At 62.6% G+C, this 11152-nt stretch overlaps 4 protein-coding genes across 4 annotated transcripts; 2 read left to right on the top strand and 2 right to left on the bottom strand.

Annotated features, from left to right (window-relative positions):
- Positions 1-962: 962 nt before the first annotated feature.
- PLICBS_008949 (uncharacterized protein) lies at positions 963-1569 on the bottom strand (the record flags this gene model as incomplete). Its single annotated transcript, XM_065601507.1, has 2 exons — positions 963-1210; positions 1332-1569. The coding sequence occupies 2 exons, from the start codon at positions 1567-1569 to the stop codon at positions 963-965; spliced, it is 486 nt and encodes a 161-aa protein (XP_065457579.1).
- Positions 1570-2526: 957 nt separating this feature from the next.
- PLICBS_008948 (porphobilinogen deaminase) lies at positions 2527-3555 on the top strand (the record flags this gene model as incomplete). Its single annotated transcript, XM_018327748.2, has 1 exon — positions 2527-3555. One exon carries the CDS (start codon positions 2527-2529, stop codon positions 3553-3555), a length of 1029 nt encoding a protein of 342 aa, XP_018173689.2.
- A 617-nt stretch (positions 3556-4172) lies between these two features.
- On the bottom strand, positions 4173-4846 carry PLICBS_008947 (glycine cleavage system H-protein subunit; the record flags this gene model as incomplete). The annotated part of the gene is made up of 2 exons (XM_018327749.2): positions 4173-4573; positions 4738-4846. The coding sequence occupies 2 exons, from the start codon at positions 4844-4846 to the stop codon at positions 4173-4175; spliced, it is 510 nt and encodes a 169-aa protein (XP_018173690.2).
- Positions 4847-7321: 2475 nt separating this feature from the next.
- On the top strand, positions 7322-8410 carry PLICBS_008946 (uncharacterized protein; the record flags this gene model as incomplete). Its single annotated transcript, XM_065601506.1, has 3 exons — positions 7322-8125; positions 8181-8255; positions 8312-8410. 3 exons carry the CDS (start codon positions 7322-7324, stop codon positions 8408-8410), a joined length of 978 nt encoding a protein of 325 aa, XP_065457578.1.
- Positions 8411-11152: the final 2742 nt, after the last annotated feature.

Below are 11152 nucleotides of genomic sequence, written 5' to 3'. Positions count from 1 at the left end.
TCGCGTCATGGGCAGTGAGTGCCAGGCCCACTGAAGAGACCCGACGACGAGAAGAGGAGGGGTAGCTCCCGCCAGACGTCAAGTCACTCGCGTGTCACCAGCCCAAGCGTGCAAGGCCCGCCCGCACGTCCCGGCGGTCCCCAGTGCCCACTGTCCCAATGCGCCCAGGGGACGGGGACGGGAGCCAGCTGGAGACCTACGGCGGGCGATGCGGGGCTCCCGGCGCCGGGCCGACGCTAAAACCTGGGGGAGCGACAGGGAGTTGGAGGGGGATGGAAGCTGCGGGAGGAAGGAGGCTTCCAGGTTAGGTTGGAAGGGGAGGCGCTGGACGGGCGGACGGAGACGCGGGGGAGGGACACCTGACTGACTGACGCCCCCCCGCGGCCCATGTCGCACCAACAGATCGATGGTGGGTGATAATACGTTCCATGCGTTGGCGGCCAAGGCCAAGAGGCGACGGGAGCTGCCTGATTGAGCGGGGGACGGAACCTTGGGAGGCCACCGCGCGGCAGCTGCGGGACGGACACCAGGGCAAGGACGGCAGGCAGACTGAGACCTCGGACAGCCACTGTTGAACGATGGAACGCTCGCCATCTTCGGTTCCAGATTCACGTTTGCTTACCCTGCAGAAGGCACACATCAGGGCCCCGTTGGCAATCTCGCGCTCGCAATTGGCGACACGTTGAGAACCCAGCTGATACATAATTCTGGACGTGTAGCATACAGCTATAACATCATGTACAGGGAGAGCGAGAACTTGGGCGACAGACACTCGGCACAGCGCGGGGGTGAGGAAGGAACAGGTTATGATCTGAGCTTTCTGCACGGAGCTTCCATTACCTCATGGATCTCTTCATCTGCATCAATACCTAACCACCTAACTCACCCCCTGCAAACACCCACACGAGCCCCCCCAACAGCCACACCCAAACTTGCCCGACGATGACGACGACGAGCTCAGCTCACTTTGCCTTGCAGCTCCCCGCGTGGCACGGCTTGTCGCACCTCCCGCGGTAGTCGGGGCCCACGACGAGGCACTTGTCGCAGCCGCACAGCAGGTGCAGCTTGTTGCCCTCGCGCGCGTTGGCGTCGTCGCAGAGGCACAGGTACAGCGCCGACCGCACGTCCGTCCCCGGCGAGCCGCTGGCGCAGGCCGCTTCGGGCGTCTTGCAGTACGCCTCGGCCAGCTGCTTCTCGCTCCAGGGCTTCTCTGCATCGTGGGGCCGATGCCGTCAGCCAGCTGCTGTGCCTTCGATGTCACAAGCCTCGGGGACAATCACTATGACAAGGAGGAAGGAGGAGGAGGTGCAAGGGGAAAGGGAGCCGCTTACTCATGCCCATGAGCACAGAGGCGCAGTACGTGTAGCCGCACTCGCAGATGGGGCCGGGGGGACCGCCGCCCCCGGTCTGGGCCGGCACCGGGGGCTGGGTCTTGGCCGTGGGGGTGCCGGGGGTGCCGGGGGGGCCGGAGACGGGAGGCGGTGCGGGGACGGCCGGCGTTTGGGCCTGCGGTCGGGTCAAGCCCAGAGCCATGGCGGTCGCGGCGAGAAGCAGCAGGACGAACTTCATGATGTTGACGGTCTGCGGTTGAGATCAATACACAGACGAAGGCGTAAAGTGGTGTCGAGGGAGTGAAGAAGAGAGGAAGACGGGAGGAGAGGCAAGATGCTCTTTATACTGTCCGGAATGAACCTGTCATGATGATGGGTAAGCCGTCTCCATCGTTCCACGGACTAGGCAGTGACGCGCTGCTCATCATGGCGTGAGCTGGCCCAGAGCTGGTCCAGAGCTGGGACTGGGCCGAGCGAGGACGTGGTACGAGCACCGGCTCGTCATGCCAAACCTGTAGCCATGAACGGGTATTGTTTGCTCAGATTGTGGCATGTAGTCGACGACAGGACGGATGACACCACCAGGAGCACGAGCTCAACTGCCCAAAGAGGATGCCGACTCCTACGAATGCGTCTCGCACGAACGGCAGAACATGACCTGCAAACTTGGTTGTGGAGATCAGGCACAGAGCCGTAATCGCCACAGCTGATATGAAACTCCAGGACACGGTTGCGGGTGCTGGCGACTACGGTCAAGTCGTTATCATCGCAAGTTCGCAGCTCGCTATGGTCTGTGACGCTGTATTACTTACTGAGAGTGTACTCCGTTCCGCTACGCGCTCAGATGTCAGGCTGTAATAGTCCCGGTCATGCAATTGGAGTAGCTACAAGGCCAGCCTCAGCCCCCCTGAATTGTTATGCAAATGAGACGAATTGCTGCCTGATGGTGTAGACTATTTCACGAAGTTGTCGGACAACTCAGACCGGGGCACCAGACAAGCCTGCGTGCGAATTGATCAAGACACTGTATCGCACACGGTGCAACCCCACCATGGCCACTCTGCACAACCGTTTCGGCCGAGCATTTGCTGCCCCTCCTTCGCATCACCGACGACAATCTCCAGCCCTTGCTTGCTTTGCCTTCCCGCGAGGCACACACGCCATCTCAACAGAAGCAGCACACGCGTCCGGCAGCATGGCCGACACACAGGATGCGGCCGCCGCGGCCCCCGCAAAGGCCAACACCTTTGTCGTCGGCACGCGCAAGTCGCCCCTCGCCATGGCCCAGGCCGAAATCGTCGTCGCCAGCCTGCAGGCCATGTTCCCCGACCACTCGTTCCCCATCCACGGCATGACGACGACGGGCGACCGCGACCAGAACACGGCGCTGTACAACTTTGGCGGCAAGGGCCTGTGGACGTCGCAGCTCGAGGACAAGCTCGCCGCGCGGGAGCTCGACCTCGTCGTGCACTCCCTCAAGGACATGCCCACGACGCTGCCCGACGGGTGCGCCCTCGGCGCCGTCACCAAGCGCGAGGACGCCCGCGACGTGCTCGTCATCAAGCGCGCGCACGTCGACGCCCACGGCTGGCGCTCCATCGCCGACCTCCCCGCCGGCAGCGTCATCGGCACCAGCAGCGTGCGCCGCATCGCCCAGCTGGCGCGCCGCTACCCGGCCCTCAAGTTCAAGGACGTGCGCGGCAACCTGCAGACGCGCCTCGAGAAGCTGCGCACCGACGACGAGATGACCGCCATTGTGCTCGCCGCCGCGGGCCTGCAGCGCATCGGCCTGGGGCACCACATCTCGCAGTTCCTCGACACCGACGGCGGCGGCATCATGCATGCCGTCGGCCAGGGCGCCCTGGGCGTCGAGTGCCGCGCCGGGGACGAGCGCGTGCTGGATCTGCTGCGCGGACTCGAGGACCACGAGACGGCCCTGGCGTGCGCGACGGAGCGCAGCCTCATGCGCACCCTCGAGGGCGGGTGCAGCGTGCCCATCGGCGTAGAGACGCGCTGGGTCGAGGGTGGCACGCTGCGGCTGCGGGCCACGGTGGTGTCGGCCGACGGCAAGCAGGGCGTCGACGCCGAGGTGACGGAGGCGGTGGGCTCGCTCGAGGCCGCCGAGGAGCTGGGCAAGCGGGTGGCGCTCGACCTGGTGAGCCGCGGGGCCGACAAGATTCTGGACGTCATCAATGCGAAGCGGCCGCTGGAAAAGGCGGCGTGAGGCTTGGGAGATGACACAGTTGAGGGAAAAGAATGACGCTATATGACGGTCGCATGCGAGCCACGACTTGTACTCTATAGATGACCCCAAAAGCACGATTTTTATACCGGCTCTGGTGGGTGACGCATGCTACGGTCAATGTCTCCGAGGCCGGCAAGGGCAATGCGCCGCGCCAAATTTCCATTGCGAGCAGTCGAGGGCAGTGTTCGTGTCAACGCAGCGAGAGACCATGTCCAAGTCCCGTCACAGCAGCGAGCAATGTCAAATCACCAACACGTCACTCCAAAACCACTGGCATCGTTCGCCTCGAGTCCCTATGTTAAAAAAATCGAGCCACCACGTATGGTACACGGGATATGTATGTATGTGTTTGCAATGCCTGTTGCTCCCCGCCAGGTTGAACTGCCTGCCCTCCTCTCGCACGCGCGCCCGAGCCACGGACGCCCTCCACAACTGTCCAAAGATTTTTGCGTCTCTCCTTGCGTGAGAGTGTAGGTGTGTGTGTGTCTCTCTTCCACTACACGATCTACCCCAAAACACGACGAAAACAACAACGACACCACCCGCACCAGTCTATAAAAGTCGAGTCTCCGCTTCCGAGGTTAATAGAGCTTTGTCTACTCCTCGATGAAGGCCTTGTAGGCCTCGGCGTCCATCAGCTCGTCGACCTGCTTGGCGCCCTCCTCGTCGACCTCGACGCGGACGATCCAGCCGCCGCCGTTGCTGTCGTCCTCGGGGACCTGGTTGATGGTGGCGGGCTTCTCCTCGAGCAGCTGGTTGGCGGCGACGACCTTGCAGCGCACGGGGGCGTTGATGTCGGAGGCGCTCTTGACCGACTCGACGGCGCCGATGGCGTCGCCCTGGTCGACGAAGTCGGAGGCCGGCGCCTCGGGCAGCTCCACGTAGACGACGTCGCCGAGCTGCTCGGCGGCGTACGTCGAGATGCCGATGACGCCCGTCTTGCGGTCGGCAGACAGGTCGACCCACTCGTGGTCCTTGGTGTACTTGCGGATGAGGCCTGCGCGATTGAGTCACATTTCGGTTAGCGATTCAAGTGTTCTCCCTATCGCGAGGAACGAAGCACAGCCGGGCGGAAGGCAAGGGCATGGGCTAGAAGAACGGAGCAGGGCGGCGCGAGCGAGCGGGCGGCGCGAGCGAGCGGGCGGCGCGGGCAAAACGTACTCATGCGAGAGGTGGTGAAGCGGCGGAACGACGGCGCCGCGCGGGGAGCAGCCAGGCGCAGGGCGGGCCGGGCGGCCGCGCGCAGGGACGAGCAGACAATCGAGGCCATTGCGAAGAGCTGTGAGAAAGAGCGGAGAGGAGAGGAGAGAGGGCGGCGAGTTGTGACGGGTTTTGGCGGAGGAATTGGTGACGGGAGGATTTGATCGTGAGCGGGTGGAAAGGGAAGGAGGGAAAGAAGTGGCACGGGCGGGAGGAAATCGGGTAGCGTGAGGTAAAGTTGGAGCATGGATGGATGCAACAGCCGTGCCAGGCCGCCGCCCCCCGACGTCCGGCTCTCACCGTCGTGGGTAGGTTGGATTTCGGCGCCTGGGCGCGCGCGCATGCGGGGGCGGCGATGGCGGCCGCGGCGGCAGCGGCAGCGCTTCCACCTCTGGGGCCTTCCAGAGCGCAGCGCAGCGCGGAATTGGCGGGGAGCGCTGATGACTAAGGCGGCTGCTCGCTGCAAACGGGCACTGGCTGGGGGGCTGCCACAGCGGCCTCAAGCCCTGGAACACCTCCAGGCAGTTGTCTGTCGCCTGTCACTGTGAGGTAAGGTGGAATCCATCAGCCAACCGACCGCCTGATCGAATCCCATCCATCCCAACCCTCGGACCGAAGTGGAGAACGGGCGGACCGCGCTGGCGGGCCAATGGGCGCATTCGAAACATAATAGCTGCCGGCCGGCCTAGCACTCAAGAGGATGGAGGTACGTAAAGGGAACCCGCGAGCCCGTCGTCGGGAGCCGTTCCAAGGGAGGATGATTGGGGAACCTGGCGGACGGGACGAGAGACGGGTGCGGGGAGGGGGGTTTCCATCTGGTAATGGCTGGGTAATAAGTACTGCACTTTGCTGTTCGAATGGCGAAATAGGGGAACGGAAGAGCTATGTCTACTTCGTATCGGTGGGCGCTGGTGGGAGGTGGTTGACGCTGCTGGCGGGCGGCTCCCGATGTCGGGGCTGCTACATAATACGCTGGGACGATTGCCTCGTCAAACACCCGACAACGCGGTGCTGGACATTGGCACTGATTGCTTGCATGGCGGATTCTATCGTCTCCAGCCCGGCTTTCATTTCATAACATGATGCATCCGGCGCCGCCTCGAGGTGTATCTCGTTGAAGCCGCGCGGTAACGCTCATTGCCCGTGCCAACTGGCGATGCTCACCACGTCACATGTGCGTCATGTCTTGAGGGCTTCAATTGATGCTTCACCCGGCAGTCTGTGGTCCTGGGCACCTCCACGTCAACGACGGGTTTGAGGCGGATGCACAGCCTTGCCTTGCGCGACCGCCTGTTTGCGCCGAGTTGGTCAATCAGCTCTCTCCCCCAATGGCATCAATCTGCCGAGGCGGCCAGCGCCGGGTCGACGTCAAAAGTGCGTGTCACGTCACGTCGCGTCACGGCGCAGGGCAACGTCGTTGCTGTGCCTAAAGGGCCACAAAGCAAGCACAGATGGTGGACGACGTGCTACAAGGCCGCAGAGCAGCGCAAACAGGTTCAGGACACACAGATTGGGGGAAGCAATTTGGAGTTGCATGGCAATGCTGCAGGGCAGAGTCAAGCGAGAATCTCGGCTCCTGAGCCGCGCCACGAAACAGCCATTGCCCCCCATGGCCGATTGCCTGCCCAGCTCTTGTCGCGCTCGTTCGCGGTGTGGAGACGGGGCAAGTTTGATGGGTGGTTCGTGGAGGCATCAATCGGGTTGGGCATGTTTATCGGCTCAGCTCTCAATCAGCCCAGCCCAGCTCAGCTCGTCACGTCACGTCACTTTAGTGAGGTGAGTGAGTGCGCTGTTCCACTGCTTGGGCGCTAACGGCACCGCCACAGGGGGTCGCTGGTCGCTGGCCCGACCACTGACGACGCCGCCAGCAGACGCGACCACCTGCCAAGCCCAGTCGCGTGCCTGGCGGGCTTTGGGAAAATCCGATCCGCACGGTTCGAGGGGCGCCGCGAGTTAGACGCCAGCTTGGCCCGCTGGCAGCAGCGCTGGCAGCTGGTTGGATCCCCACCTGAACGCTAAAGCTGCTGTGCCTGCTGCCCTGGCGCCACGACCTACCGACCGACACCTCGCCTTGCCTTGGGCCTCGCTTCATCCACCCGCCCGCCCGTCGACCTCACCCGCGAGACACTCAACCAGCATTCCAGTCCATCATCCATTTCACGGCCGACGTCACGAAACACATCACCGCTTCTCCTCGTCTTCGTGGTGGGGCTCAGCTTGCATCTGCCCGGCCTCGACTCCCGTCCGCTCCGCACCGTAATCGCCGTCCACCACGCCGCCGCCGCCGCCGCCGCCATCGTCCGCCCACGCTCCACCACCCACTCGTCACGTCGTTTCCCCCTCGATGCGTCAGCACAGCTGAAGCCCGCACCGCACTACACCGTACCGCAAACCCCCCCGCGACACGCTCCTCCTCGCCTGCTCCCCCGACACGCGCACCACAGACACCGAGGCTCTGGCCTCGCCGTGCTTCAATCTGGACCTCCCGACCGAGCCCGCGGCCCCTCCTCCCGAGCAGCTCCACGACCCCGCCGCAGTCGACGCCATGGACGCAGATCAACAGCAGCTTCCACCGCTGCCGCAGCAGCAGCAGCCCGAGCAGCTGCCGGCCGACCAGGACCAGCTCCCGCCGCCCGCCCCGTCACAGGACGTGCCCGACGACACCCTGGGCGGCCTCGACGGCTCGCCGCATCCGCAGACGGCCCCGGGCTTCCCCTTCCACCACCAGAGCCAGTCCCTCGACCAGGGCGTACCCAGCAGCCCGCGGCAACACGATGACGACCCTGCGTCCAGATACACGCCGCCCGTCTCGAGCGCAACCTCGCACTCACGGCCCGCCAGCCGCATGTCGAACCCGTCCAACGCGTCCAACTCGAACCCGCCTCCGCCCCAGTCTCACGCCGGCGACCACCGGCAGGGCTCCAACGAGCCGCCCAACGGCCGCAACCACGTCGTCATCAAGGTCGGCATGGTTGGCGACGCCCAGATCGGCAAGACGTCCCTCATGGTCAAGTACGTCGAGGGCAGCTGGGACGAGGACTACATCCAGACGCTCGGCGTCAACTTTATGGAGAAGACCATCTCCATCCGCAATACGGAAATCACGTTCTCCATATGGGACCTCGGCGGCCAGCGCGAGTTTGTCAACATGCTGCCCCTCGTCTGCAACGACGCCGTCGCCATCCTCTTCATGTTTGACTTGACGCGCAAGAGCACCCTCAACAGCATCAAGGAGTGGTACCGCCAGGGCCGTGGCTTCAACAAGACGGCCATTCCCATCCTCGTCGGCACAAAGTACGACCACTTTGTCAACTTTCCGCTGCAGGACCAGGAGGAGATTTCCAATCAGGTAGGCCCCTCTGCTGTGTTGGAGTCACTGGAATGCTGCTGACGGCATTCATCAGGCGAGGCGCTTCGCCAAGGCCATGCGCGCGTCCCTCATTTTCTCGAGCACGAGCCACAGCATCAACGTGCAAAAGGTGGGCCACCCCGAGCCGCCCTTGTTTCATCGTATGCAAGCTGACGCCCGCGACAGATCTTCAAGATTGTGCTGTCCAAGGCATTTGACCTCAAGTGCACGATTCCCGAGATTGAAAACGTCGGCGAGCCACTTCTGCTGTATCAGTCCGTTTGATACCTCCAACCATCGGTCCGCGAGCGAGTACGATCATACAGACGAGTACCATCTTATACCAGTGGTGTAACTTTACCGACCACCCGACGACAAAAGGAGGGGGGGTGGTTGCCCCTGCCCCATTGTGCTTGCAGGCTCTGCTTTTAGCTGCCCGCCTGCCGGCGCCCAGTATTGCATAATCACGATGGCCGAAGTCATGGCCGTGGGTGGCCGATTGAGCGGCGATGAGAGGAAGCCCCATGTTGAACTCCTGTAACCCTACACTCGCGTCTTTTTTATTTTCTTTGTCCTTGTTGATGCTTGCCAGCCGCCGGCCCGTCTCTCCTTCAGGCACGGCGAACAGGCAGGCCGCTAACCGTATAGAAGAAACGGCGCGGACGGATGCTGCGCCGGCCGGGGAAGGAAAAACGAGATGGCAACTACTCGTGCGAGCCGCGATGGGGGCGCGCGCAGAGACGAGGGAGCGGGCCCGAAGAGTAGATCTCTGCGCATTCGCATTCGCCGGGTTGGATTTTGGGCTGGCCCAGGGGCAACAAAACGGTTCCTCGGTGTTTTTCTGCCGTCTTTTTCTTCTTGTCTTGTCTTGTCCTGTGTCGTCTCGTCTCGTCTCGAGTCGCTATCGTGTCTTGATAATAGCATGCATTGTACTTTTTTTGAACTAGGGGAGGGCAGTAGCTGGGGGAGACATTGCGGGAGAGAGGGAGAACGGCGTCATTCGCGCACGGGACGGCTCGGGGAGCAAGGAAGGAAAAGGGTGGAATGGAAGGAACGTGTAATGGGACATGCGCCAGGCAGCCCAGACAGCCGCCAGTCGAGCACCAAAAGAATAAGAAGACGATGAAAGCACGCGAGATGGGGAGGCGTGAGGGGTGTCCTTTGTGTGGTTGTGGCGATGCTGTGATGGCTGATTACCTTATGGCCGGAGGGGCCTTGGTGATTGTGCTTCAAGGCGGCGGGATGGCGGGTGGTCTTTGGACCCCTTCTGCTCCCAGCTTTGCCAGCTGCGCCCGGTGATGTATCAGGTGGCCTTGACCGAGGACAGACAAGGTAAGCAAGCACAAGGCAAGGATGGGAGTAGCAAGGGCCGCGTTGCCGCTATCGTTGCTCTGCGTTGAAGTCCCCATGCCTGGGACGACGACGGCGAGTGTCTTGCGTGGCTTACATGTCTGTCATCCTCTAACGCATGCTGATATACCTGCCTAAGGTAAAGGTAGTAATAAGTAAGGTAGGTAGGCGCGTGTATACGGTGAGGTAGATAGATGGACGTCTAGACGGAAAAGGCAGACGGGCCAGCGGCGCGGTAGGTGAGGCAAGATAGGCATCCGAGGGTCAACACCTACCATATCATCCGGCTCGTCGATGAACCCCCCTGTTGGCCAGGCTGCCAGCCAGCTAGCTAGCAAGGGCCGTACGTACGTAGTTGACGGTAATCCGCCACCCCTGCCGCCGCCCGGTGTGCAGATGGAGAGATAGATACCTTCAGTAGGTACGCATGCAGATGACAGGGGAGGGGACCGTACGCCCCTTGGCTTGGCTTGGCTTGGCTCCCCTCTCCTCACACCATCTCGCACCCGTGGGCCTAAGTCCATCTCAGAGTGCCACCGGCATGCATCATCCCCACCCTCATCCTCATCTACTTGACCATGGCCCGCCCTGCCGTGGTCCCGTGTTCTGCCCAAGACAAAACGCCCCCCCAAGGCCCGTACGTGCCGTGCGCCTGCGTAGTCTATGCATCGAATACCTTGAGGAAGCAAGATGTGTTCGACCTCACTGCATCACGGCAGTGACGGGCACCAGAGGAAGGCAGCAGCACACTTGAGGCACGAATAAAGTGTCCGAACCTGGATGGGCGCTCTCGTATCTTTCACAGCACGCCATCCATCTCTCGTGAGGGAGGGAGTGAGTGCCTCACCAAGCCCAGTTACGGGCCATACGAGTTCCGGGCCCTACCTAACTTACAAGGCACCCTTCAGTCAGTCGGTGGCAGGCAGGTGCCAGTTCCATCAGGCGTGTCGTCCAATCCGCTCGCACCACACACATCCTTCTCCTCCTCCTCCTTGTCCTGCTCCGCAACTCAGATCTCACTCGGATGATAGATCTAGCAGCCCACCACCCGCCGGCAGTAGTAAGAATAGCAGCAGCAGCCAGCAGCAGCAGCGGCACCAGCAGCACCAGGAGCAGCAGCGGCAGCTCCCCTCACGCACGCACCGCACCGCACCGGAACCTTCGGATGCATCTCGCATCTCGCATCGCGCATCTCGCATGCCCTCCCCTCCCTCCCTCCACCTTGGCTCGCCCCGAATCCCCCGATCTGCCCGCCCCAGGGGAGGCGGCGGGGGCTGCAGCAGCACACCTCCACTCCACGCCGCCGCGAACCAATCCCCAGCGGCCCTCCCCGTCGTGCCCACCAATGGCTTCACGAGCCAAATCTCACGCATCCCATCCCCATCCATTCACAGATCCTGGGCCGCGGCGGGCGCCATTTTGGCCCCCGCTCGTGCAGGAACAGCCGCGCGACGGCGTCAGCACCCTAAAAACTAACCTCTTGTCCTCGTCGCCAATGGCATCACACCGATTTGGGCGTGCTCTTGCAGACGTCACCGTCACATGAAGAGCACGCGGCACGACAAAGTATATACCTCCAGACATCACAGTGCCAAGCACCACCAGAAGGCCGCGTCGAGGCGCAACAGATATTAACTTTGATTGTCCCGGGCCGCGTGGCCGCGTCTGTACATACGT

Source organism: Purpureocillium lilacinum (assembly GCF_023168085.1).
Source record: "Purpureocillium lilacinum CBS 284.36 DNA, scaffold_7, whole genome shotgun sequence".
NCBI classification, from domain to species: domain Eukaryota; kingdom Fungi; phylum Ascomycota; class Sordariomycetes; order Hypocreales; family Ophiocordycipitaceae; genus Purpureocillium; species Purpureocillium lilacinum.
The sequence above is the reverse complement of the archived record's forward strand: the minus strand, read 5'-3'. Positions and strand labels throughout refer to the sequence as shown.